Source organism: Neodiprion virginianus, chromosome 7 (assembly GCF_021901495.1).
Source record: "Neodiprion virginianus isolate iyNeoVirg1 chromosome 7, iyNeoVirg1.1, whole genome shotgun sequence".
In the NCBI taxonomy this organism is placed as follows: Eukaryota; Metazoa; Arthropoda; class Insecta; order Hymenoptera; family Diprionidae; genus Neodiprion; species Neodiprion virginianus.
Genome location: NC_060883.1, coordinates 2,876,742 through 2,903,279, shown reverse-complemented (window position 1 = coordinate 2,903,279; position 26,538 = coordinate 2,876,742). Strand labels below are relative to the sequence as shown.

General features: G+C 39.9%; 3 protein-coding genes across 4 annotated transcripts; 2 read left to right on the top strand and 1 right to left on the bottom strand.

The window, feature by feature from the left end:
• Window positions 1-1,673: 1,673 nt before the first annotated feature.
• Window positions 1,674-15,496, bottom strand: LOC124309510 (centrosomal protein of 135 kDa-like). Its single transcript, XM_046773181.1, has 11 exons — window positions 15,294-15,496; window positions 14,988-15,217; window positions 14,622-14,797; window positions 14,463-14,555; window positions 10,607-11,035; window positions 7,548-10,236; window positions 7,353-7,448; window positions 6,612-6,803; window positions 6,047-6,326; window positions 4,742-4,898; window positions 1,674-2,937 (listed from the first exon to the last, which is right to left on the bottom strand). Exons 6-10 carry the CDS (start codon window positions 10,086-10,088, stop codon window positions 4,849-4,851), a joined length of 3,159 nt encoding a protein of 1,052 aa, XP_046629137.1. The 5' UTR covers window positions 10,089-10,236; window positions 10,607-11,035; window positions 14,463-14,555; window positions 14,622-14,797; window positions 14,988-15,217; window positions 15,294-15,496; the 3' UTR covers window positions 1,674-2,937; window positions 4,742-4,848.
• Window positions 11,159-16,188, top strand: LOC124309015 (flagellar attachment zone protein 1-like). The gene is made up of 10 exons (XM_046772232.1): window positions 11,159-11,190; window positions 11,403-11,985; window positions 12,063-12,437; window positions 12,531-12,656; window positions 12,825-14,427; window positions 14,508-14,570; window positions 14,646-14,828; window positions 15,003-15,265; window positions 15,330-15,389; window positions 15,457-16,188. The coding sequence occupies exons 1-10, from the start codon at window positions 11,159-11,161 to the stop codon at window positions 16,186-16,188; spliced, it is 4,020 nt and encodes a 1,339-aa protein (XP_046628188.1).
• A 4,172-nt stretch (window positions 16,189-20,360) lies between these two features.
• Window positions 20,361-22,822, top strand: LOC124309515 (uncharacterized). 2 transcript variants are annotated; one of them, XM_046773188.1, is made up of 5 exons: window positions 20,361-20,547; window positions 20,942-21,001; window positions 21,147-21,305; window positions 21,625-21,783; window positions 22,033-22,822. In XM_046773188.1, the coding sequence occupies exons 2-5, from the start codon at window positions 20,951-20,953 to the stop codon at window positions 22,213-22,215; spliced, it is 552 nt and encodes a 183-aa protein (XP_046629144.1). In that variant the 5' UTR covers window positions 20,361-20,547; window positions 20,942-20,950; the 3' UTR covers window positions 22,216-22,822. The 2 variants fall into 2 exon arrangements, with proteins under 2 accessions (XP_046629144.1, XP_046629143.1); XM_046773187.1 differs by lacking the exon at window positions 20,361-20,547 and having other exon boundaries at window positions 20,837-21,001.
• Window positions 22,823-26,538: the final 3,716 nt, after the last annotated feature.

Below are 26,538 nucleotides of genomic sequence, written 5' to 3'. Positions count from 1 at the left end.
CTTATCCTGGAAGTCGAGAAATTTTATCAGCGGACCGACAGCTATCGAATTTGGGGTTGCGCGAAAAACGAATTGAAATAATTTATTGTAAACGTGAACCAGGAACCACGGAGCGCTTATCCTGGAAGTCGAGAAATTTTATTAGCGTACCGACAGCTACCGAATTTGGGGTTGCGCGAAAAACGAATTGAAATAATTTATTGTAAACGTGAACCAGGAACCACGGAGCGCTTATCCTGGAAGTCGAGAAATTTTATTAGCGGACTGACAGCTACCGAATTTGGGGTTGCGCGAAAAACGAATTGAAATAATTTATGTAAACGAGAACCAGGAACCACGGAGCGCTTATCCTGGAAGTCGAGAAATTTTATTAGCCGACCGACAGCTATCGAATTTGGGGTTGCGCGAAAAACGAATTGAAATAATTTATTGTAAACATGAACGAGGAACCACGGAGCGCTTATCGTGGAAGTCGAGTTCCACCGCGTAGCGGACCCGAAGCGCGGGATCCGGGAGGTTGAGAACCCGTTACTCGAAATACGTAGCGGACCCGAAGCGCGAGATCCGGGAGGTTGAGAACCCGGTACTTGAAATTTGCGGAGCGCGACTCTAATCCGTCCGCTCTACTGCGCGGTTGTTTCCAGACTGAGGAATTCGGCTAGCTGATTTCGAATTGGTGACGTCACTTTCTGAACATCCGACATCCAAACTATGGATTCGAACTTTCATACTATGTATGATGATGTATGATGTATAACGTATGATGATATATGATGTATAATGATTGCAGATCTCACATTACATACAAGAAATACGAACTTCACTTTGCTGTCGATTGCAGACTTAAGCGGCCAGGCCCTTCGATAGTCAGATGTTTACTAAAGATATATTCTTCAGTTAACGGGTCAACTGATAAGGCTGCCATTCTGCAATAGTTGGATGATAAAAAATTTTGCCCGTACTTCTTAAATGTGTGTTAAAATGTACTAGAAGTTTTAAGAAGCTTCGTTCTTTCTTTCTGTATCACCTCTTCAGGTCTTCAAACCACTACGCTGTTTTCGCTGCGTTTTCTGAGTTCCTGAAGGTCCAATTAGTCAGGTGAGGGTAATTTAGATTGCATCTGAGACCGAAAATTTTCGGCTCCAAATTTGAAGAAAAAGTAAGGCTAACCCGACGATTGTACCTCCTCCTGATTGCAGTGTTCAATATCTTGCGCACGGGGCAACCCGCATACTTGTCCGCATTATTCTCGCTTCGTGCACCTGCAGCTTCCACCTCCACGTTGCGAAATCCAGGTGAACTTGTGCTGCCCCTTCCGCATTCTGAGGCTTTTCGTCACTCCCTGGCAGTCGGAGGCGCTCGACACTGGAACTCCCTACCTACCGAACTCAGGTCTGTCCAGAATTGGGCAGCAGAAATTACTTTCGTCATTTCATTACCCGTAAATTACAATTACTGTGAATAACTGTAATATTTAGTAAGTAATTACAATTGCGGGAAATAATAAATAAATTGAAAACTTCGAATGACTGACCTCTTGATAAGCTGGTCATTTGTAGGATCGTGTTGCTGTAGTCCTGTACAGGTTTGTGAGATTTCTTCAAATCGATGAGGCTTACTTATAATAAAGAAAATGGGATGGGTATTGACTCAAAATAACTAGTCAAAAAAGTATTGAAGTGGTAAAAGACAACATTTATTCTGAAAGTGATTTGGTTACGGAAGTGAATGAAAACAATCAAGTGATTTAACTCAACGAAAAAAATTTTAGTTACTAAGGTGTGTGAATTCATATAAAGGTTGCGTCGACAAGAGAATTTATATTCAAATACAGCGAAGCTGCAGAAGTGGTAAAATTCAATCGTTTTCGCTCTTCAGTAAACGTGTATTGTATTAATATAAAATAGTAAAATTAATCGATACCAAGAACATCTTTGCTGAACGATTTTTATATCTAGATTGTCGTTTGTAAATTTGTATCTCTCTTTCTAGATTAATAAAGGTTTTACATTAACATGCAAAATTACAACTAAACTTAGTCTGCGGAAGCACACACTATTCGGACTACCAATTAGTGAATTAACAATTAAGGTTGAGTCCTGAGAATTACTCTCGAAACGTGCAGTAGCACATGGACGATAACCTTGTCCACAAGAGTCCCATAGACGTGCTTCCGCTGAACAGAACATGTATGTTTGTACTATTTGCAACAAAATCTGTAATAAATTATAATTTAGAAAGATAATGCTGTGTGGCCGAGCTGAAGGTTGGAGAATCGCTCTCGAAATACCCGAAAGATATTTCTTGCAGCTAGGCACTAATCCTAGTATTTAGTCTTATATTGCAGTTCTCGGAAAAAAATGTGGTCTACTAAAATGGCGGCTAGAAAAGCTCGCCATCAACTCTATTTCCAATTTTAAATTGATATTAGCGTTATATATATAGTTATAGATATAGTTTTCTCTAGCATAATTACATCAATATAGAGCCTGAATTAACTTATAAGTTATCGTAAGATTATACGAAAAAAAATTGAAAGTGTTTTCCAATTTATAGAACACCTCAGGATAAATATCCTAAATATTTTGTGATTATTCGATTAAATCTGATATGTTTTCAGCGGCTTGCCGCCGCGCTGTCGCTTTTCTGTAGAAGTTAATGTGTATTCCCCGATATAATAGACACCTATCTTTTATAGTTTTACATATGTTTCAATGTCTTATTTATTATTTGAAAATAAACAGTCCTTAAGAAATTCTATAACTTATATTGCTATATATATATATCAGCACGTACACAAAAATTGTTCTAAAAAACTTCATCAGATAAATATGTAAGATTGGTTTTATTCAGATCTTCATGTTGTCATCAAATTAGTCGCCGAATTTCAGCTGCTGGGTTGATTGTGTTTCATGGTTACCGTTTCGACATCCATTTCTGAAAATAATGCAAATTTTGTTTTCTCATTATTCGATGCAATTCAAAGCTGTCATATTGATAATAAATCGGAATACACCTCCAAGATAAAATTTTTCCATAACATCAAACTCGATTTTCAAATCATTTATAAGATAAATACTTATAATGAATTATCTTTTGTAATTATTTTGTCTATCACATTTAAATTTATCTTTTGTTAATGTAAACAAACGGCCTTAGGCTGGTAGTAAGCCAGCTCTCTAATTTTTCATTTTCATACGCAGGTTCCAAGTTCACATAAAAAATAAAATATTATTGTCCAATTCGAATTTCGAATTACAAATTCAGATTCGCGATTAACAATCAAAAAGCCCTCAGGTACATGGAAATATGACCATTTCTTTTTTATTTTGAACCATTACAATAGGTACAGCATAACAAATTTTGGAATTCTGAATTTGGATTCGTTATCAGTGACCCAAAAAACTTCCTACTAATTTCTATCAAAATTCGAATATTTTTAGACTTTTCTTCCACTCCAATGAAAAATGGTTGGGGTTTATTCTCGAGGCATTGAAACGTGGAGATCTAGTAAAAACTGAGCTTTTCATTTTCGGGGTGATCACAACTTTTTTTTTTTTTACTGAAATAAAGTAAACAGACAAACCGAAACCCGCCGCGTGCTCTTATCGTTTTTCGACACACCTTCGCACACGAGAACCTAACGAGCATGTTATGGGGGACGAGTGATGAGCACAGTGAGGCCGCTGCAGTGAGTTCTCGGTTGTGTAGGTGGCCTCGGGTTTTCCCTAGCATTCTCTAATTGCGACGATTTAGAACAATTAAAGTCCAGTTACGAGCCGGCGGGTTGAGAGCACGTTGCGGGTTTGGAGGAATACACACAAAGCTCGCCTTTCTCATCCAAGCGGTGGTAGGTACGGCACGTTTCTGGCGGACGGCTCACCTCTTTGCAATTTTACATTATTTTGTTTAATTTTTTTTGACCAAGCTTTCTACGTTTTTACGTCCGTCTCGTTCGCGTATATTTTTCTCTACCTGCTCGGTGAAATTTTTTACGACTTAGCATTCTTTTGTACCTGCTGTACCATACACAACAATTATCCCCGGCTTTTGCGACGCGTCTGGACGTGCTTCGAAACGAAAACTCGTTACACTTTTGTCCAGGTACAGGTTATAATAAGGCGGCGGACGCGCTCTGCGAAAATTACCCGACTTTGAGCTCAGTGTTACACAAATTGTTGACGACCGTAAGTTTTACACAAAATTTTGTCACCGTATATTGACATCGAATGAACAGGAGAACGACGGGCAGCGGGAGATTAATGCTTAATTTTTCATTATAAAAATCAACCGATATCGGAAGACGTTTTTGGTCTCTATATATTTTTCTAATTAATTTGATTAAAGTACAGTCGTGCCTGCATCTCGGATCTCAATTTTAAAAGAAAAGAAAACCGAAACAAGATCATGAACCAACATGATCTTGTTTCGGTTTTTCTTTTTTTTTTTTCTAATGCCGATCATAGGAATTAGTAATCAACATATCTCTTAATAATTGAAAATATTTAAAAATTGTTATATAGTAAATTACAGTACTCGAGTTTAAGTATTTTACTTTACTAACGTAAGATTTTCTGGTTAATAAATATCAATATCAATATCAGAATAGAATTTCGATACGTTTTAAGTTACAGAAATTATAAGGTTCACTTTGAACTTGCATTCAACATATCATCCACGCAATATTCGCACTTATTTCCTAATCACGATATCAATCCTGGGAGTAGATTTTTTCACACACCTGGAAACGCTGTTCCAGCAATTCCTGCGAGTTCTCCTTTCTGCTAGTTCACGGTAGATTAATTTCCTTTCGAAATGAGCCATCCTGAAGGTACCCATAGTTATACCTCACCAGCTATCGCTGATCCCAGATACCAGGTCGAGAGGGTCGATGTGGTCTGAAACGATTAAACGGAGTGACTATGTCGGTTTTATTTCCTTTCATTACAGCGCTGAACTCGTAATGCAAGATAGATCCTATCAAATTCCTCATGTCGTACATCGTTATCATATTTCTTACATGCAACGCGACTCAGAGCTGAATCGAAATCGAAGATTTAAATGAACAGGGAACAACTGCAGTGATGACTTTGAAATGGAATAGAAAAAAAAATATTTCTAACGTTTGACAAATGTTACAGATCTTTTTTTATATGGTTGAAAAAGAAATCGGCTTTAAACTCAGTTTTTGTGAGAAAAAGAGAGAGATAGAGTAGTGAGAAAAAAAATAATTCTACTCGAGTTCGAGAACAAGTATGAGTTTTTATTTTGTACATTTCAGATACTATCTCATTTCAAAATATATTCAGGTTAGACTAATTTCTCGAGCTGTATTCTCATCCACAAGGTTTTGTTAACCTGTAAAACGATTTTTCTTCTAACACTCGTAAAAATAACAAGAGACTAGCCAATTAGTTTTACTTTTTGCAACACCGAGGCGTTGAATTCTGAGGCCTTTTTAACCGATGTTTAGTTCTCCGCATTGAGCAAATCGATCGAAGTTGCGTACCGACGTTGTTTAAAAATAAAAAGCTGAATAGCCCGCTGCTGCTTCACTCACGTCAAGTAGAACATGATAGATGAGCCAGTCTTCGGCCCATCAACTATGCGAACCGAAATGACCACTTTTTGCTGCGAAATACGTATAAGCACATAATTGCACCGGCAAACCAACATCCGCGCGATTTTACGGGGTTCTCAGTTTTTCGCCGTCGTTGTGTTTATAATTACAAGCCTTAATTGAACGCGTTAATTAATTATCCTCTTTACGCTCAATATAACAAATTGCATGTCACTCAAATTTTAATCATCTTTCAGAAATATTCGATAATTTAGAAAAAGGGTATCGTTCTTTTTTCTATCACTTTGTGTGAATTGAATTTTGGGAATCCCGGTTCTTCTTATCACTTATAAAACACAATTCAAAACGAAAAAAAAGGAACTGTACTCAATATTTATCGTTCATCACTTAGAACCAGCGGTAGAGCGGGTTGAAAAAAAGAAATTCAATTCAATTCAATTCTCTTTTACATAGATTTTCACTTACTGATGAATGGACTGTCCATTCGCGAAGAGAAAGGCTGTGGAGAGTTTCCCGCTTTTCCAATCACATCCGCCGTTTCAGAAGTACAGAGCACGTTTGCATTTCGTTGCACCACGCTGGGTTGTTTTAATCCAGTGAGTGTGTTAGTCGATTCGTTTTGATGCGAGATTTCTGCTAAAATGATGGAAGGAGCAGGTGAGTGAACACCGCTGGATGAACCTCTGTCCGCAATCTCCATTAGCCGCATTCGTTCTTGCCGCATGGTTTCTCGCATTTCGATAAGCTGGAAGAAGTTCAAACGCGTTGTGAGTATAGAATATATATATATATAGAGAGGAGACTTTGATCAATTGATTGATGATGGGACAAAAAGTGGGGTAAAAGGAACAGCGGCAATAGATAAGAAAGGACGAAAAAAATGTGGTCAAACGTGTCATCTGTTTTTCCTTCAACGTGCTTCTTAGAGACGAGAAGATAACAGAGAAATAAGACGTTCCCCACTCGGGTATTTAAATTTATTTCTAGCAAAGGAACAATGCTGTCTGAAAGAATGGCAAAAACTACAAACCCTCTCTGCAGCTTCTTGTTGTTTCGCTTTAATCTCCCTCTGGAGGTCCGATATTCGATTGTTCATAGTGCAAAATTTTTCGCCCGTATAATCCGAAAGCACCTCGGTTTCGAAGGTTGGATAGTAAACGTGGTCCTCCGAATTTTGGCATGATTGTGAGCTCACCATGACGCGGGGGATGTTATTGCGTGACTAGGAAGAAGAAAATTCATGAGAGTTTTTTGAATTTCAATACGTTTTTCGTACTCGTGAACTGTCAGACAATTTTCTCATTTCAATACGAATCATTTGTATCCAGAATTTGAATATGTCGAATCAATGAATTGAGTTTTCAATTATATGAACTACTGCAATCGACTTAAATATCCGTTCACTAAAAAAAAAAAAAACAAAGTTATCCATTGTAACAAGATATTTTTTTCAAATCTATTTTTTGATTTTAAAGCGATAATATGTTCAAAGCAAACAAAATTTCGTTTCATTTCTCACAGTGCAATAGAAAACAGCATTTTCGTTCAAAATAAATAAGTTTTTTTTCAAATGAATTTATTTGATTTGAAAAAATATTTTTTATATTTAATATATTAGGTTGTGCTTCAAAACAAATACTTTTTGACGACAATGACAAAATTTGATGGATCTTGAGAAATTTTATTGAAGTCAAAGAAACTTTTATCTGAATATTTGGAAGCGAAATTTCACAAGAATCGTTTCAACTTTGAAAATAAATGCGATACTGACTTTTGACCAGCACTGATCCATGTCGGTGCCGGAAGCTGTGCAAAACTCAACATGACGATGATCAGGAGACTGCATCAAGACGTTTTGGCCCAGTTTCTGCAAAGATAAAACAATGCTGAGTGAAATTAGATTTTTGGGTAACCGGTGAATAAATATTGGAAAGCATTTGCTGCTGAACCGCAAGTTTCAACGTACGCTGAGCATGCTGTTGAGTTTTTCCATGCCGTTATTCAGGCAGTCGCATTCCTTCCTAAGGTGATCGGCCTCATTTCGAAGAGTTTCAAGGCGCTGAACGCTGATCTCAGCATTGAAAATCGTCTCCGAAAGTTTCTGCGACATCCTGAAGGTTGTCCTAACATTTTCGTCGACATTGAGGATCATCACGTTGGTGAAGGTCGGTTCTAAGAATGTCGCCATTGCAGGCCTCAGACTGGTCTGGCCTTCTACATAGCTGATGAAATCTGCGACTCGTTTTACTGCCAAACTTTGAAGGTGGATAAAGTACTTCATCTCTCTGTCAGCTCGCACGTAATCCCCGCAGTCCATAACCACGGTTCCCTTGTCCCATTCCTTCGTGCGAATGGATTCCTCCTCTTTCTTCGACGCTTCTTCAGCCTCAGCATGCAGCTTTTTCACCTCTGCTACCAGCACCTCATTTCGCGCCTTTAGATCGTCGAATTCGCCCTTTACGAGGTCAGCGCTGGTCCTCAAGGAGCCGATTTCTTCCTTAGCTTCATCAAGATCGTCTTCAACCACTGCTAACTTTTCTCTAAGGGCGTCACAGTCCCTGGAATTCAGCTTCAGCCGCTCCTCGAGCTCATCATTTCTCGTTTTTCGATCTGTGAGCTTAATCTTCAACGTCTCGTTTGCTGATACCAGTTTTTTGTACTCAGTTTTGAGCGCCTCACGTTCGGTTTTCAGTTTTCTCAACTCAGTATCGAGCTGTTGAATTCTGATCTCAACAGAATCGTTCGACTTCAGTCCGTGCATGTCTTTTTTAAGCTGTTCATTATCGTCTTCCATTATTACCAGTTTTTTCGTCAGCCTCATTTCGTTCTCCGCAATGCCCTTGAGCTCATCGACCTCCATCAGTAGCTGCTGATTCTTTTCCACCAGCCGAACAAGTTCGTTTCTGAACTCAGTAGTTTGCGCTCGAAATTCCTCCAATTTTACCTCGAGCTCATTTTTCTCACACCTTAGACGACCGTTCTCCACTTTCAAGCTCTCGGATTCTTTGATGACACTTTCCTTGGTCGATCTTTCGACCGCGAGCTCCCTCTCAAGCCTGACTGTCGAACCCAGATTTTTTATCAACGGGTCCATCGAGAGCTCCTTCAGTTTAACCAGCTCCCCTTCAAGTGCTCTTATTTTCTTTCCGAGAGGCTTAGAGTCGCCGCTAGCTTCACCGATTCTGCCTGTCTTTTCATCTTCGACGTTTCCACAGCCGGAGACAAGATTTTTCTTTTCAGCCAACGCGATTCTCAGCTTTGTCCTGACGCCTTCGATCTCAGACTTTCTAGCTTTGTCCCGCTGCTCGTTTTCTTCCAAAATTCTTGCTATCTGTTCGTTCCGGTCCGAAATGATGTTTCGCATCTGTTCAATATCTTCGATAAGCGCATCGCGTTCAATTTCGAGGCTAAGTACTTCGGATTTGACTCGATTCAGCTCATTTCTGACGGCCTCCGCATCTCTGGCGATGAAATCCGCCTTCTCGATGCGTTCCTGGAGTTCTCCAATTCGTTGCTCGAGTTGTTCACGCTCCTCATTAACCCTCCGCAGCTCCCCCTTGTCGAATTCAATATCAGCCAACTCCCCTGCCTTAATTTCGTACGCGGTTTTAGCGCCAAGAAGTTCGTTTCTCAGAGCGTTAATCGATGCCTCCCGATCGTCGAGCTCGATCCGTTTAATATTCAGCTCGTCCTCGAGTTCCCCGAGCCGTTTAACGAGCTGGGAATCGTCCTCCAATTCTTTGTTCCTCCGCTCGAGTTCCTTGACGCGAAAACCGAGACGTTCTATGGTCTCCAGGTAGCCGGAGCAGCCGGTCTCGGTGGCCGATTCGAGGGCGGCAATCAGCCTTCGGTTATCGGCGCGGAGCCAGATGTTTTCGACGATCGATTGGTCGAGCGTCTCCTTCACCCTTGTGGCCTCCCCCAGGAGGTCGACAACAGTGACGCAGCCCCTGGTAGCAACGTCGGCAATAAACCGTTCGACGATCTTGTCGCCATTCAAAATCTCCCTCAGCTTCGAACGCAGCCGACCCAACGCCGAACAGGACGAGTCCTCTTCCGCCTCCCTAACGCGTGTCTTCAAGTATTCGATTTCTTCGCTAAGCCTCCGCCTCTCCTCCGCCCCCGCTGCCCTCACCCGCGCCATCTTGTCCTTCAGCCGCTTCGCCCCCGAGCAGGTGATGGCTTCCTCGGCTTCGACGAGCGCTACCCTCAGTCGCCTGATCTCCTCCCCCAGTCGATCTTCGGACAATCTTAATCTTCCTATCTCTTCTCTCTGACGAACAACCACCGGGTCCAGCTTCAGGGTTTCGTCGACGTTCCCGCCGAGGCTCTGCAGAGCCGATTTCAACCGCATCACTTTGCTCTCGAGCGCCAAACGCTCGTCCTGCCAATCGGTCACCTGCCGCATCAGCATATTTAGCCGCCCCAGCGTCGCCGATGCCGCTATTGCCACCGCCTGACTGCTCGTCATCGTTAAATCAGGGTGAAGTCCGCACTCACCGGACATTCTTTGGATCCTAGATTCTTCTTTCGCTTCAACTTTAGACGACGGGACGCGCTTTGTACTGATCAAGATGTTTCCTCTTCTTTGATTTCGGTCGGGCTTCACTCAATAGTTCCATTTAACGGGTTTGTTATCACATAGACGCTGTTCGCTTAAAATTTTGATGATTATTCACTGTTCAAATAATATCCTGGTTTTTGGTGAACGGAGAATTTTGATCTTTTTTTTGGTTACGGTTATGAAACGTCAAAGTTTGCCATGTTGGTTTTGCGGTCGAGGGATTGAAACAAAGGATAATGCGAGGTGAGAAAAGAGTAACAAAAATTCAACAAGACTTCAACCTATAAAACAACAGTGATAAAAATCTAGGATTTGGCACATAATAAAAATATGATTATGATAAATTGACAAGTCGGCAATGGAACGATACTGAAAATGATATGATAAACCAAAAACAAGAATTATCCAACATCTCTACTGTCCATGCGAAGCTAAAAACCAAAGAAATACCAACTACTAACCTGTAAACACGAGAAACGGGATGATGGCGGGTCGCACATGTCAATGCGGATGCACTGACCCACCGAAAATGACGGGAGGTGATCCTCCGAACGAAGGATCCTGCGGGTGCAGCTACAATCCACTGGGAGAGGGTGGAAGGGATGCGGAAATAACGGACCTATCTTACGCCCTGCGGAAACTGACCTCGATGAAATGCCAGATGAAGAAATGGAGGATGGAACGTCTGCAGCTTGAGAGTGAGGCGAGGGCTTTGAAGCAGGTGCTGCAGGCCCACGGTGGGCTGATGTTTCTAATTTCATAAATCGGGCGAGGTCTTGAATAACTCCTAGAGAAAATGCCAGGATTTTATTCCCGCGCTTGCAGGTCTTAACGACGACATCGTGAGGCCTGATCCACTGCTTGCTCATCTTCGAGAGGAGAATGCCAGGCTGGAAAACGAAAACGAAGAACTTCAGGACAAGGTTAAAGGACTCGAGGACACCATAACCGAGTACGAGTATGTCGAGTCACCGTGCGAACTGGTCAGCAAACTTCGCGAAAAGATGAGGAACATGAAGGAGGCTCATGCTGGTGAAAAACGAAGGCAGGTTACATGCGAGGCATTTTAATGAAAAGTTTTTGGATTAGATTGAGCTTTGCAATTTCGAGCTATAAGTCAGGAAAGCTCGGAAACGATAAGTGATTTTAGAAATATACTAAGATCTTGGGTATCCAATTACTTGTCCAAAAATCACAATCACGAATCAGTAAGAAAATTTTCAAGCTGAAAGGTACGACGTCTTTCTTCTTTTATAGATTGAGAGAGTTAATTTCCGGGCTGAAGATCCGGCTCCAGGAGGCCGAGGCCGAGTCATCTTGTGCAGCATTGAATCGTCTGCGAGCAAAGCTTCGCGAGCTAACTGAAGGCGGACAGGAGGCAGACCAACGGGTTTCGAAAGTGGTTCAGCGTTCGATAGAAACGTTGGTCGAGCTGACGGATAACGTTGATGACCTAAAGGCGGAGATCGAGAGACTTCGTGCGGAGATCAAGCGTCTAAAGGACCTGCTGGACGCCTGTGAAGAGCGGCGAAGAACGGCGACTGATGTCGCTGTCGAAACAACCCTCCCGGAGGTGAAAGCACCAGAAAAACCGCTGGTGGAAATGGACGTTTCAGATCTACTCAACAGGATCAAGGAGCTCGAAGCACTCATAGCTCAGCTGAGGAAGCAGCTCGTGGACAAGGATGCCGCCATCAATGACCTCCAAAATAAACTGTTCAACGTCACATCGGACAATAAAAGACTCAGCACTGACCTAGATCAAATGATGGTCAGCTACAGAGCCGTCATAGACGAGGTAAAAGCTATGAAGGATGAGCTCAAAAAGAGGGACGTGAAGGTGAGACGAATTTGTGCTTTGACTAGCGTTTAACGGTGACTAGTGGTTGGTATAAAGCCAACCTTGAACTTTTATAGGTTTCGGATCTGTTGCGTGAGCTCCAAGCGTCGGCGATCGATATGCTGGGATTGAACAGGCTGCAGAGTGAGATTGAATCGGTCAAGCCACAATTGTACAACCTTGAACTGGAGAGAGAACAGCTGTTGTCAGAGCTCGGTAAGGTTCGGGGAGTAGTTTCGGAGAGGAACGATCAGATAATTAAGATCCTGGAGGAAAGAGACAAGCATGCTCGAGCTCTGGGCAAAGTCGCGAGCACGATACAGGAAACGGCCGAACGGGAGGAGGCGCTGAAACGCGAGATTGATCGGCTGAAGGATCGAATAGCTGAGCTTGAGAAGGAGATAGCTGAGCTTAAGAAAAAGGTGGCTGAGCTCGCGGCGGAGAACGAAAAAATTCCTGGACTTGAGAAAAAAATTAAGGAGCTCGAAGACGAGCTAGCGAAGCTCAGAGGCGATCTTGCCGCTGCCAACACAAAGATGAACGACCTTGAGAAAGAAATAGCCGATCTAAAGGCAGAAAAAGATGAATTAGCAAGAGAGCTAGCAAAGGCAAAGGAGCAGGTGGAGAAGCTGAAAGAGGAGCTTGCTGCTGAGAGATCTGCAAAAGAAGCGGCTATGAAAGAACTCGAGGTCTGTAGAGCTGAGAACGTGAAACTGAGAGGAGACAACGAGCGAATGAGCAACGAACTCAACGCGGCAAAGGGCGAAATTGAAAGACTGAAAAATGAGCTTGACAAGGTTAAGGGCGAGTTGGATAAATCGAGAGCCGAAAACAGTGAGCTCAAGGACCTGCTCGCTGCAGCTAAGGCGGAAATCGACAAGCTCAGAAGCGAGGTCGAGGGGTGCAAGGCTGAGAATGCCAAGCTTAAAGGTGAGATTGTGCGATTAAATGAGGAAGTACAAAAGTTGAAGGCAGAGAATAGCGAGCTCAAGAAAGAGAGAGACACACTGCAGGCTGAAGTGGGAAAGCTGAAAGAAAAGATCGACGGAATGCAAGCTGAAATTGATAAGCTGAAGAACGATCTGGCCGCATCTAAAAGCGAGATGGAAAAGCTCAAGAATGATTTGGACGCTTTGAAATCGGAGAACGAGAAGCTCAAGAACAGTTTACGCGAAACCGAGGCGAAGATAAAGGCATTGGAAGCGGAGAACTCAGATCTTGCTAATAAGTTAGCCGATCTGAAGATCAAGATAGAAAATCTTGAAAAACAGCTTGCAGATGAAAAAGCCGCGAAAGAAGCGGCGTTAAAGGAATTGGCAGCGTTAAAGTCGGACCTCAAAGCGTTACTCGGAGAGATGGACAAGCTCAAAGCCGAGCGGGACAAACTGAAAGGGGAAGTGGATGACCTGACGAAGCGGATGGCAGAGTTGACCAATGAGCTAAATCAGCTGAAATCAAAGTGTGCTGCCCTCGCGGCAGAGAACGAGAAGTTGAAAGCAGAAGTCAACGGTCTTAAAACAGAGAATGAGAGGCTGAAGAACGACCTGGAGAAGGTCAAGGCTGACCTTGAGGCAGCGAAATCAGAGAACGCGAAGTTAAAAGCGGAAAATGAGAAGCTGAAGAAAGATTTGATTGATGCTGAGGCAAAGGTCAAGGCGCTCGAGGATAAGGTCAAGGCGCTCGGAGACAAGGTGAAGACGCTCGAAGACAAGGTGAAAACACTTGAAGACAAGGTCAAGGCATGTGAGGACGAAAAGGCGAAGCTTCGTCAGGAGATCGAGGGGCTCAAAAGTCAGATTGACAAACTCAACAGTGAGCTCGCAGCAGAGAAAGCGGCGAAAGAGGCGGCTCTGAAAGAACTGGCAGCGACCAAGGCCGAGCTAGCTGCGCTCAGAACGGAGCTGGACAAAGTGAGAGCCGAGAACGCGAGACTGAATGGTGAGCTCGAAAAGTTGAAGTCGGAGAATGAGAAGATGAAGGGGGAGCTTGACCGACTCAAAGCGGAAAACGCGAAGCTACAAGGCGACCTAGACGCCCTAAAGGCGGAGAATTCGAAGCTCAAAGGAGATCTGGATAAACTGAATTCCGAACTGAGCGCGTTGCGAGCTGAGAACGATAAGTTGAAGGCCGAAAATTCGAAATTAAAGGATGATTTGGCGGCCGCAAAAGAGGAAGCTGCGCGTCTCAAGAGTGATCTGGAAAAACTAAAATCCGAGAATGACGCCCTGAGAGCTGAGAACGACAAGGTGAAGGGAGAACTTGAGGGGCTCAAAGCAGAGCTTAACAAACTACGCGGGGATTTAGACGCCATGAAGGACGAGAATGCGAGGCTCAGGTCTGAGGTTGACAAACTAAAAAGCGATAATGAGAATCTAAAGAACGAGCTTGCGAAGGCTAACGCCGAGTTGGAAAATTCTAAGAAAGCAGTTGACAAACCAAAAGGTTGCAAACTATTTACCAATCAAAATTATACTCACGCGTTTATCGCATTGTTCGCTGATCGAAACCCTCCGATGTTTCAGCTGCTGTGGCTGCCACTACTGGTCCTCTTCCTGAGAAAGTTCGTCCATCTATTCCAATGGAAGGTAACAATGTAGAGAAAGTATAATACAGATGGTCGTTATTTTGGTACTCACGTTAAGACCGCGAATCTGTTTCAGTCCTACCCACTGCTGCTAAGCCTGCAGTGAAGAAGGAACCGCCCCGAATGCCCTCAAAAACTCCAAAAGTTGAACGGCGAGCTTCGGTTGCAAAGAGAGACCAAGGATCCCAAGGCGAGGGCTGCGGTGATTACGTAAGCGCGAATGAACAGCTCAGGAAGAACATAAACAATCAAGACAGAGGTAAGGATGACGATTTTGTTGAGAATAAGAAGTGAAAATTAATGTAGAACGAAATTGTCTGGGTTGAAACTGACCAGAGAGAAATTTGGAGCCGAGTGATCGACTGGAGTGACAAAGTTTCATTCACAACGGTTGAAAAGCCATGTTCATTTTACTCACGTGTTAACTAATCAGCTGTTCAGCGGATACGAAACTTCGTGAAGTACGTGCTGGGAGAGCGAGAATCACCTCCGGAGATGGCTGACTCACAAACTCACCGTATGTCATCAGTGATGAGGAACAAATTTGCAGAAGACATAATGGAGTTGCTTAAGGAGTCGCAGTATCTCTCAGAGAGTATATTCAACGCTGAGGCGGACGTTCAGCGGCTTCTGAAGATCCTCGAAGAGCTAGAAAAGTTGAGAAATGAGAACGCTGCGCTCAGAGACAAACTCGAAGTGAGTATTACCGAGTTCAAAAACTCACCAATCACCATTTTCATCCGTTTCACTTTACCCTCAGGAGGTAGCGGAGGAGTCCGTAGGCTTCGGGGACGCTTTCGACGCCGAATCGTGGCTGAAGGTGAGAAACATCTTCTTGTGCATCTTCCTCATAATCCTCTGCCAAATTTCCGAGTTGATATTTCCAGACGTTGACGCTGACCGAGCTCGCCGAGCTCCACGACAGGATCTGCCTCGTGACGTCGAGCATGGTTAAGCAGGACATAAACCCGGAGGACTACGTTGACGACTCTACTTCACCCGACAGAGTCTGCAAGCCCTGTTCGGGTCTGCAGGACGCGGACGATGAGATGATCGGCGGGGACTACGAAGCTCTGAATAAGAGGATAGCAGCGCTTCAAATGCAGATTAACGAGAAGCAGAACGAAGCAGCAGCCAAGGTTCAAGAGATGCGGAAGGCCATGTGGCGAGAGCAGGACCGGCTGATACGCCTATCGGAGGAGATGAATGCCCAGAAAAGGAACAACCTGACGATGAAGATGAAGATCGGTGGTGAGCTCGATCCTTTCGGGGTTCCCGAAGGAGTCGCCGTCCTTTGCGGTGGGAGTCGGAGCTCTGGGGAGCGTGACGATTATCCGGGGACGAAATGGAACCCGCGATTCTCTGCCATCGGAGAGAAAGATGACGGAAAGTGGAAATCTGGCTGCGTTAGGTCGAAGAGAAAAAGCTCTCCTCAAGCTCCGGCACCTTGCGCTCTTCCTGTTAAACACGCAGACGTCCCGTGCGGTCAGAAACTCTGCTGTCCGTCTACCCTAAATCCGAAAACTCTTTTCCCGAAGAAGAGGAAGCAGGATGATGACGATAATATGCAGGAGGTCGCGGTTCTTTGTGGGGAAAATCGACGGGCCACGAATACTTAGGATAGATAATTTTCAATCCGATTTAGCGTGTAGGATAAATTGAGAAATTAATAGAAATAGAAGCATCAAAAAACAAAGACAAAAAAATTGAAAAATTGTATTAAACGTGTAATTGAATAAAATGTAAATTAATAACTAATTTACGCCTCTATATCGTGTCCAAATTTTTTTTTAAAAACTTCTCAAATATGCACGCAGGTACGTCTTTTTTCAAACAGGAAATTCGTAATCTAGTTGAAATTTTGAGTTACTTTGTTTGCAGTTGTAAAAATAAATAAAGCTATCAGTGAAATTCGACAACTGGGCAACAACAACGAAAGTAAGATTGCAGGTTTCGTTTTGTTTTTTGTTTTTTTTTAATGCTATTTTATTATACCCTGGACCGCCCGCGAGCGAAATGCAGCTTAAAAAAAACGGGGAGCGACAAACGAAAAATCGAGAACAGACATAGAGGAAGAAAATACGAATGCGAATGGCGGTCGGATTTGGATTTCTAGGTATGCATACATCGGTATGAGGGGGCAGGTTTACACTAAAATCGGAAGCTTAAAATAGACTATGGTGGTAATCCGGTGGCGTTGCAGAACATGCAGCAAATGCGCCAGCGAGCATTTTGGTCCACACCGCGAATGGTATTAAATGTATACACATGGATTACATACATACATATCTATATATATGCGTGTTTATATATATATATATTGTATATATGTAAACACAATGCGTGTTATCCGGTTGATTTCGTGCGGCATTTGAATTTTCCATGGTTAAATTCGTAAAAGCTCCCCGCAGCGTCCGGAACGATGTTCTGCCACCGATTAAATGGACGAACGAATGCTCTTCGTGCTGGTCAGTATTGTCCCTGTGCTTCTACGTATTTTCAAATATCGGTCTACACGTGTGTGCGTACGGATATGCATATATTGTCGAAACAAATTGATCGCTCACCAATTATAACCGTAAATGTCACATATATCTGGATAGGTGATATTATCTCTGACCACCTAATATCCATACATTGTATACGAGAAAATTGCGAAAAGTCACCGAGCCAGGTTTAACCGAGTAATCGGTGAATTTTTCGTTGCTCGATTTTCACGTTATTCGATCAATTCTATGAACTAAATATAAGCGATTAATTTAAGAACCGATTTAACGAATGATTAATTGAAATTGCATACTCTTTTCGTTCTTTTTTTAATTGAACTTTTTTTTTTTGCTTCCGTTTATTCAATTTTCGAAACAATGATCGTTGCATTGTCACACGATGATCTAACTTCTGTGAAGAAAAAGAGGATTTTAATTCAGATGAAATTCATCCACCGTTAGGAACGCAATTAAGCTTTTTGATCGATGTACCTGAGATATTGTGCAATAAGTTTGGTTAAGAAAGTAGCCGTTCTTTAGAAGGAGCTTGTACCTCGTTAAAATGGATTATGATGCAGAAAAGTATTCTTTCTCAAGTAAATTCTATAGTATAATTATACACCACGTTCCAATATTCTCAACTACAGCTAACTATTCTTTCCTTTTACGTACTCGGAGTCCAGCTGCATCGTTATACTCACTTGCAAAGCTTTACATTGCAGATAAGTTTATGAGTTTCTCGAAGAGGATAGAGGAAGCGATTCTGTCACTTTACTTTCACTCAAATTATAATTGCTATTTTTCACTTTATCTAAGTAATGTTAATTTTCACTTAGAGGGAATGAAAATGCGGTAAAACAAAATGAGATGAAATTTTGAGGGTACAAAATTTGATATCAATCATTAATGAAAATTCAATGCGTTGTGTAATGTGTATTCAGAAAAAGACAATCTTCGCGTGCAAATATTTTTCTCCGTTATTAAAATATCAAAAATCTGGGTATTGTTTGTATTATTTTTCTTCTTTCCCATCGGCTTACCAGAGTTTCCCAGTTCAGGGTTGAAAGCATAATTAAACAGGATCATTCCTGCTCCCTGTATTTATTTTGCGTTTGCTTTTAATTTATTTATTTTTACTAATTTCTTTCGAGGGAAATTATCTCCGATCCGTTTGTCGTTGGAAAATTTTTGGTAAAACATATTAGCCTTCACGCTTCGATATTCCTGTAGTAGAATATTTTCTCAACTTATCTATTTTTTGGTAATTGTTGAAGAATGTATTATCCTAAGCCTTGACTGTGAGATTGTTTCTAATATTTTCTCGTTGCAGCAACAAATGAAATTGTGTTTTTTGTATACTGTTTGTTAACACAGTTTGGTTGAAAATTTACTGACCATATTCAAATCGCTTCTGCCTATCAATGTTTCATTGAATTTTAATGTTTTTGTCATTTTTCTGACAGCTTCAATTTTCCTTTGTCTCGAATATGAATGCATAATTGTAATTACATAATCACGAGATTGCATTACCGCTCAATCACGGAATTGCGCGAGTAGCAAGATTCGAAACTAAAAAATCGCGCTTCTTTGAGGTCGGAAAATTGTTAAATTTTCAAGTGTGGGAGTGTAAAGACTGCAGAGTAACCAAAATATGCCAAATTGAAAATTGCATGATAAGTAAAACGTAAATTGGTAGGTTAGAAAAATCGCGAGCTAGTCAAAATTGCATAATCCTAAAAGCGCAAGATCCCAGAACAACTAAATTGCAAAACAGCAGATCATCGAAGAATAAAAAAAAAAAAAATGTAAAAACTTGAAAATCGCACACAATCAAAGGACTGTCTCAAATTTTACAACTGAAATAGACAAATTACGAGGAAATATGTATATTTATTTAAAAATTTGCAAAATCTGTATACCTAAGACGTGAAAATTGAACCACGCCCTCAATTATGTACGACATAAATATTTCATCTACGCTATTTTGACACTCACGTACTTGTTTGTATACATATATAATACACATTATATTTAACGCTGTGATTTAATCGTTTTAATTTGAAATGACGCGGCGCGTCGCGACGTCACAAGATTAATTATATCAAGCCCCAAAAACCCGACTAGATTCACCCTCGCATTATAAGCGTGGTCGGATGTGTGCGCATCACACGTGTGTGTATATTAGTTTTACCTGAACGAGGAAAAGCAGCGGCGGCAGGTCGTAAAAGTTAAATATGTTCGACGCGTGCATCCAGCTGCAGCCTGCGCAACGATGAAATGTGTTCATTTGGATTCATAATTTCTGCCCGATATCCGCCTCCGTTCCAGCGACGTGTCGCGATTGGTAATCCGTTGAAATACGATTTGCAATGTCCTGCAGTGATAAACTAACTCTCGCAACAGCGAAAAATCGGGACCCGGGGAAGAAAAAAAAAGTTAAATTTATATTTTTCATCGAGTTTATGATCAATTTTGGCGGTTTATATAGGGCAAAAATAATATTAAAAGTAAAATAATGCCTGAAATACATTTTTTCACACTGATTGGATTGATTTTGAAAATCATTGTTTTTTGTTTTTTATCATTTTTGCAGGAGAAAAAGATAAGAGGTTGAAAATTGAAAAATACAGTTTAAAGCTTACAAAACGAAAAAATAAATTAAAAATAGGTATTCCAATTTAAGCGATACGAAAATTTGTAAAGTGTCAATCAAAAATATGAATACGGTATGATTCGAAGTGTTGTAAATACTTTTCCATCGACTTAAAACTAAAAATTACACTGCTGATGCGGAAAGAAAAAATAACGAGGAACAAAAGAAGAAAAAGGAAAAATAAGAATGAATCAAAGCCTGGGTCGCAATCGTGACACGTGATCAGCATTTTCGTTGCATAATTTCGTCGTTCCCACGATATAGAAAACGAGCGTGTGTGTAACGAGATGGAGAATCTGATTTAAAACTGATCCGGAAACGAGAGGTGGTAATTTTACTCCCTTTTTCCATGAAACACACGCTTCATATGCGTATACATGATATACGCGAAGGAAATAAAGGAGGGGGATTTGCGGTGCAAGATTATTATTCGTGACAAACGTAAATGGAAAATAACGTAATGGATCACATACACGTCGAAGGCGTTGCGACGAAACCGAAAGGAATTATTTCCTGCGATATTATCCGTATGCGTTTGTCTGTATTTTTTTTATTCGCGTGTCGTGAAATGATGGAGGATTTTCCGGAAGAGATCCACGATAATGATGCTCACGGTCTATAAAAACTGACGCCTACGCGGCACGCCTTCAACCTACACTTTTTTCACTGTACGAAATATCTGCGCCCACGACGAGATCGACGCTTTATAGAAGCGCGATTTGTTGAGTCAAGTGCGAAAATAATTACGGTGTCTAAGATACGTTTTATCGTTATTGCATATCTACGAGTAAGGATTCTTCTGTGCTTTAATGCCTGAGGGGCCAATTTTCACGGCTTAGGTATAAAGATTTTGCAAATTTTGAAATAAATATATTTCCTCGTGATTTGTCTATTTCAGTTGTAAAATTTGAAAGAGTTTTGTGATTGTGCGCGAATTTAAAGTTTTTACATTTTTTTTTTTTTTTTGATTCTTCTATCGTCCGATATTTTACAATTTAGTTGTTGTGTAATAATTTTGCGCTGTTAGGATTATACTATTTTGGCTTGATTGCGATTTTTATAACCTTCTAATTTACTTTCTACTAATTTTGTACCGACTTTAAACTTCCACATTTGAAAATTCAACAATTTTCCGATCTCAACGACTAACGGATCTGAAATAATTTCCTCAGAAAGAAATTAAAAAAAAAAAAAAAAAAAAACAAATTCAAAGCAAACGTAAAATAAATACAGGGAGCAGGAATGATCCTGTTTGGATTAATCATCCTTTTAACCCTGAGCTGGGAAACTCAGGTAAGTTGACAGCAGTAATTAATTAATCAGTCAACCCATGATTTCTCTAAAATTTTCATCACAGTTATTTACTAACTTGTTTAATTGTCATTATTGTTGCTGGTTTTTTTCCGCTGCCATAATCATTCCTGCGATACACGCACAGGGCTTATTCTACCACATTCAAGATTGCGAGATTGAGGCAATCGACGAAGAATGGTTCGACGTTGATGCAAGCTCTTGTGAGCTGGAGCTTTTGAACGATACGTTTAACGCCCTGAAAGTGGATTTAACTGTTATCAAGGACTTTCCAGAGGATACGTATGTGAGTGAAATTTATTTTGGATTCACTGAAAGGATTAATCCAATTAATTGAGATTACTAACAGCTTTTTAACTTCCTTAAATTCGTCATAAAAATAAAAACAACATTAACGCGTAACGTTTTGATTATTTGTTTACGCAATCCTAATACTAATAATTTTCTGATTATTTTCATCCATTTAACAAAACGCCACGAACGGAATAAAAAAAAAAATATCCAAGAAAAATTAAATAATAATTGTTTTTCAATCGTTTCTCAATTTTTTTGTACTCAAACATCCTGTGATTTAATTCATCTTCTTCTTCATCCTTCGGGCTCAGGGAGAATTTGACGCGTTTTTACGTAGAGCTGGAAATTACAAAACGAGCGCAGGTATTTACGTTAAAGAAGATATCTGCAGTTTTGTCAACGAGGAAGTAATGTTAGGGGATTTCTTTAAAACCATTGGTATAACCGAGAATAATTGCCCCCCGAAAAAGGTGAGTATATGATATTTATTATTTTAAGATTTTTATACAGATGTAATAAGATTTATAATAAATAAAAACCTTGTACTTTAATTCGCATCCGAATTCAAATTCAAGTTCGAAAAAATTATTCAAGATTCATATCCAATTCAGAATCGAAACACTTATATTAAGACACATATTAAATTACCAATTCGAATACCGATAATTCGGTCAAAAAAAAAAAAAAATATTAAAAATTAAATGAATTTTTGTCTGCAGGGTATTTTTACAATGGAAAAATCGTGGTACCCGTCAAGAAAATTATTGCCGAAGACGGTGGATGGAATGGAGTACAAGACGATGTTCGCCATTACTATAAACGAAAAGCGTGTATTGATTCTCGCGGTTTACACTGACGTAGCTTCGTCGGAATGGGAAACTGATGACGATGCCGACAATTAGGTCAGAGATCAAAGCCACGTTCTAACAAGAAAAAATGAAAACATTGACTCAAAACGCTTTTATTTGAGTAAAGAGACACTTTTTGGATGATTTTGAGATGTTTTGGACATGTTTGAGAAATCGAGTATTTTTTATTTTCATAATTTCCGTTTTTATCGCAATGAGAGAATAATTCTACAAAATGAATAGCGGCAATAGATTTGACAGAAAATTTTACCCCCCCCCCCCCTTTTTATACACTCGACAATTAGTGCATGTCGAGAAAATCGTGAAGAACGAAAAATCAATATTGTAAACCATAGTGCGCAAAAAAGCGAACGGGTTAACCAATCGATGATACGTACGGTAATGAAAGAAAATTTTACTACGCTCCCAATGTGACAAATTTAAATATTATCATGCATCGTGTAAAAAATTGTAGCAGAAATTCTGTATTTTGCAATGATTTCGTTTTTATACAATTCTGCTGTTATTTTTACCTCATTAATCAATTGTATGATAATTTGTGCTTTATTTTATTTATTTTTTTCATCCGTTCGTCCTTCTGAAGTTAATATATAAATACGTGTAAGAAATAATATGAAAATAAAAATAATCGAGCATCGAACAGTCTAAGAACATCATTGCAGATTGAAGGTGAAAAAAAAAACGATGTAAAATATCTTGTAAGCGAGAACGAAATAATGGTGAGCCGAAATTTGGATAAAATTTTTTTTTTATAACACGCGTAATTGCAGAACTCATGACTTATTCGCCATTGGGTATACATAACCCCTGTAACGAAATATCCACTATAATATACGATTAAAGGGATGACAGAGAAAGTGGCGAAGGTTTGGAGTTGGGGGGTTGGATTTGGAGGGGTGGAGGGATGGTTAAAACTTCCTCGATTTGTAATATCGGCGTTCCTCTCTCTCTCTCTCTCTCTCTCTCTGTCTCTCCGTTTCTCTCACACACATTATTTCACATCGAACGAACAAACGAACAAACAAACCGTCCCGTTTCCCCGGTGGAATTTGGCGCGGCAGTTATCACGGATCGTTCCAAAACGGAAGAGGAGAGAGGCAACGAGAGAGAGAAAGAGAGAGAGAGAGAAGGAGAAGAGCAGAAACTGTTCAGGGATTTCTGTCCCCAGTTTCTCCCACACGAGAGGCTTACATGGGATTGGTATATAGTGCTTACACATGCGCATGGGAAACGTGTAAATGTGCGCAAGTATGCTATAGGCACCGTAACGTAAAATTATTCGAAAATACGAGCCACGAAATCTCGAGGGGGACTTTTTGGTAGCCGAGGAACAAGAGGATCGCCTGCAGGTTGTACACCGTTTGGCCATTGAAAAGGAGAATGGTGGATATTGGAAGAAGGGTGAGGAGGAAAAAACAACTGGAACGTTGATAATAGAATAGGAGGAATAAGCGAGAAAGAAAAAGAGAGGGGGGGGGAGGGGGAGGGAGAAACGGAACTCTGATTTTCCGAATGGAACAAAACGATCAACGGGAATTTCCGGTATAACAACAATAATAACAATACTGATGACAATAATAATGATAATAATAATAATGATAACAATAATAATCATTGCTGCGGCACGTTTCTTACCGTTAAGTTGGAGATAAATATAATAAAGAAGCGATGAAGAGAAATGTGGGAAGGGGGGGAGAAAAAAATTAAGGAATTCCGAGGGGAAAAAGGTTGCGAAAATTTCTACCCCAGATTGGCGAGATCGAATTTCGAGCTTTGATTGCTAATTCGTAGGTATAAAAAGAAGAATTAGAGGAACAAAAACGGATTGATGAACGAATTTACGAACGAAAACTGAGGTTCGAAAATTGTTTTAAACACGAAGAAAAAAATTGGATAAATTGAGTTGGGCGGAAGGTCTTGAACTTTTTTTTTTTTTTTTTCAACGTAACTGTTTTCTGGTGAACAAGATTAAAAACGAATGAAACAATAATGATTAGAAATTGAGTATTGTGAAATAAGATAAATAAGAGTGAAAAAAAGAAATATGCGACTTTTATTGCTATCAAGAAGCTGGTTCGTTAAGTCAGGGGTGAGATAAATATGTATAAGAGAAGTGAAAATGACGGAGAGGGATCTGGGAGAAAGATGAAAGTGGAATGAATTTATATATAGATATAATATGTACATTGGCAGGTGGAATATAACGAACGAAGTGAAGAGACAAGAGATAAAGAGAAATCTTCAACGAATAATGAAAATCCGTCGCACGATTCTCGCTCTCCTCGTTTCGCAACGTATGTATATATTATATATATTATTATATTATATATATTTATATATATTATTATTATATTATATATATTATATATATTTATATATATTATTATTGTATTATATATATATATAATGCAGAGAGTACAATTAAGCTTCCGTCCCCTCTTAAATATATCAAAAGTAAGCCGGGAAGAGGGTTGAAAAGGTGTTTAAGGGGTAACACTCTGGAAACCTAAGAAATGCAACATTTTAAACATTTTTTTTTCATATATATAACCGAAGAAAAGGTAATAAGATAATAATATTTGAGAAATTCATTATGAATATAGTTAAGTACGATACAAAAAAATTTTGTCTTAAGCAAATATTAAAAAATGGCGACACTGGAGCAACTGTAACTGGTGAAAATTTGAATTTCGAAACGAAACAAAAGGTGAAAAATCACTCAATCCACGTATTAATAGCTACAGAAATTCGTAAGGGATTTTTGATAAGCTAATTTAAACATTATTTATTAACGAACAAGTTGCCTTTCTTTTGGTTAAAAATTCGAGATTTTCTTCCAAATACTCCCTAATCGCACAATTTTTACGATTGCGATGTTTTCAAAAACGTGTTCGACTCTGGAGAAAAAAGATAAAAAAAAAAAATTGGAACAGAACAATCAATTCTTTGAACAACGGCGTCAAGTTGAGTATTAAAAAATGACGATAAATCGATCGCAGAAAAACATTTGAAGCCGAATAGAAACTTTTTCCAAATCGCTAAACGGAATAAAGGAAGAAAAAAAATTTAATAATCTTGTTAAAAATTTAGAGAGTCAATGACGTGAATAAAAAAATCGCTTCGCGAACTGTGAACGATTAGATTGTTAAAAAAAAAAACTACGAAGAGCAATAGAATTAATTCTTTCAACGCTACGAAAGGTAAAAAATAACGATACAAAATATCACGTCGGTGGTGAAAAAACGGAAGGTACTGCTTTTCAAATATCGCAATAAAGTATATCTTGATACAGAATTTGAGTCGACGATAAAAAAGCATCATCGTCCCGAGATGCTGCGTTTCATAATATTATTATTATCCTCGTAGGTATAAGAAGACAGAGAGAAAATGTAAAATAAAGTGGGCAAAAAGAATGAAGAGAGAAAGAAATAGAGTAAAAAGAGAAAAAAAAACACACACGCAGACTTCAACATCCGCGGTAGGATATTCCCTCGATTGTATATAAAATAGGACCTGGGATCTCTCACTTGCGTCAATTTGTTTTTGTATTAATAAAACATCGCCGAGCTGTAGACGGAATACGGGTATATAAGTTGCGTATAAGCTTATACTGTCCTAAGTACGCACCGACATCAGGGTGAATTTTAGGAGGGAGGTTGGAAAAAGGGTCTCTTAAGAGAGGCGAGGATCGCTGAAGAATGATGAAAAGAACGAGAAAAAGAAGGAGGAGGAAGAAAAAAAAAAACAAACACGCAAAAGCTAGATAGTAAAACGAAGCGGAAGAACGCGTGAGGCCAGCGGAAATGAAAGAAATGGTTTCCTTTCTTCGTCTTCGTGAATTCAAAAAAAAAAAAATTTCATATATTATTATTATTATTATTATTTATTTTTAATCGTTCGTTGTTTTGGATTTGACAATTATTTTATTCCTCCCTGATATTCTATATTTGCCGGTGTTATATTCGAAAGAGCAGCAAGAAGATTGTTTCAGCAGATTATCAGGCAAAAAAGAATTATCAACGATAAAGGAAAAAAAAAAAAAAGAAAATTCTCAAATTCTTCGTATTAATTTTTTTTCGAAAAAATTTAATCAATCATTTCGATTCCAAAACGAATCTCACTTGTGCAACTTATAAAGCCTGAATTTTTTCACCCGTGGGATTTTCGGGATCACCGATCACGAATCTAAAGTCAGAATTTGATAACATCTAAAATCCAAGATTCCGTATCCAATATGGCTCCGTACGTGAAACGGGTAAAACCATAAAAATTCGATGATACCGACCGAAACTTGTTGCTCGTGGAATATTTGGGATCGCTGATCAAGTGTACGAAGTGAGAATTTCATGATCTGAA

Coding starts and splice junctions, on each gene's coding strand:
- LOC124309015 (XM_046772232.1), top strand. CDS start 11,159: ATGAAGGAGGCTCATGCTGGTGAAAAACGAAG. Junction 14,571..14,645: donor TCCATCTATTCCAATGGAAG/GTAACAATGTAG, acceptor AATCTGTTTCAG/TCCTACCCACTGCTGCTAAG. Junction 14,829..15,002: donor CATAAACAATCAAGACAGAG/GTAAGGATGACG, acceptor TTAACTAATCAG/CTGTTCAGCGGATACGAAAC.
- LOC124309510 (XM_046773181.1), bottom strand. CDS start 10,088: ATGTCCGGTGAGTGCGGACTTCACCCTGATTTAACGATGACGAGCAGT. Junction 7,449..7,547: donor AACTCAACAGCATGCTCAGC/GTACGTTGAAAC, acceptor TTATCTTTGCAG/AAACTGGGCCAAAACGTCTT. Junction 6,804..7,352: donor TGGATCAGTGCTGGTCAAAA/GTCAGTATCGCA, acceptor TCTTCTTCCTAG/TCACGCAATAACATCCCCCG.
- LOC124309515 (XM_046773188.1), top strand. CDS start 20,951: ATGATCCTGTTTGGATTAATCATCCTTTTAACCCTGAGCTGGGAAACT. Junction 21,002..21,146: donor CCCTGAGCTGGGAAACTCAG/GTAAGTTGACAG, acceptor ATACACGCACAG/GGCTTATTCTACCACATTCA. Junction 21,306..21,624: donor ACTTTCCAGAGGATACGTAT/GTGAGTGAAATT, acceptor CTTCGGGCTCAG/GGAGAATTTGACGCGTTTTT.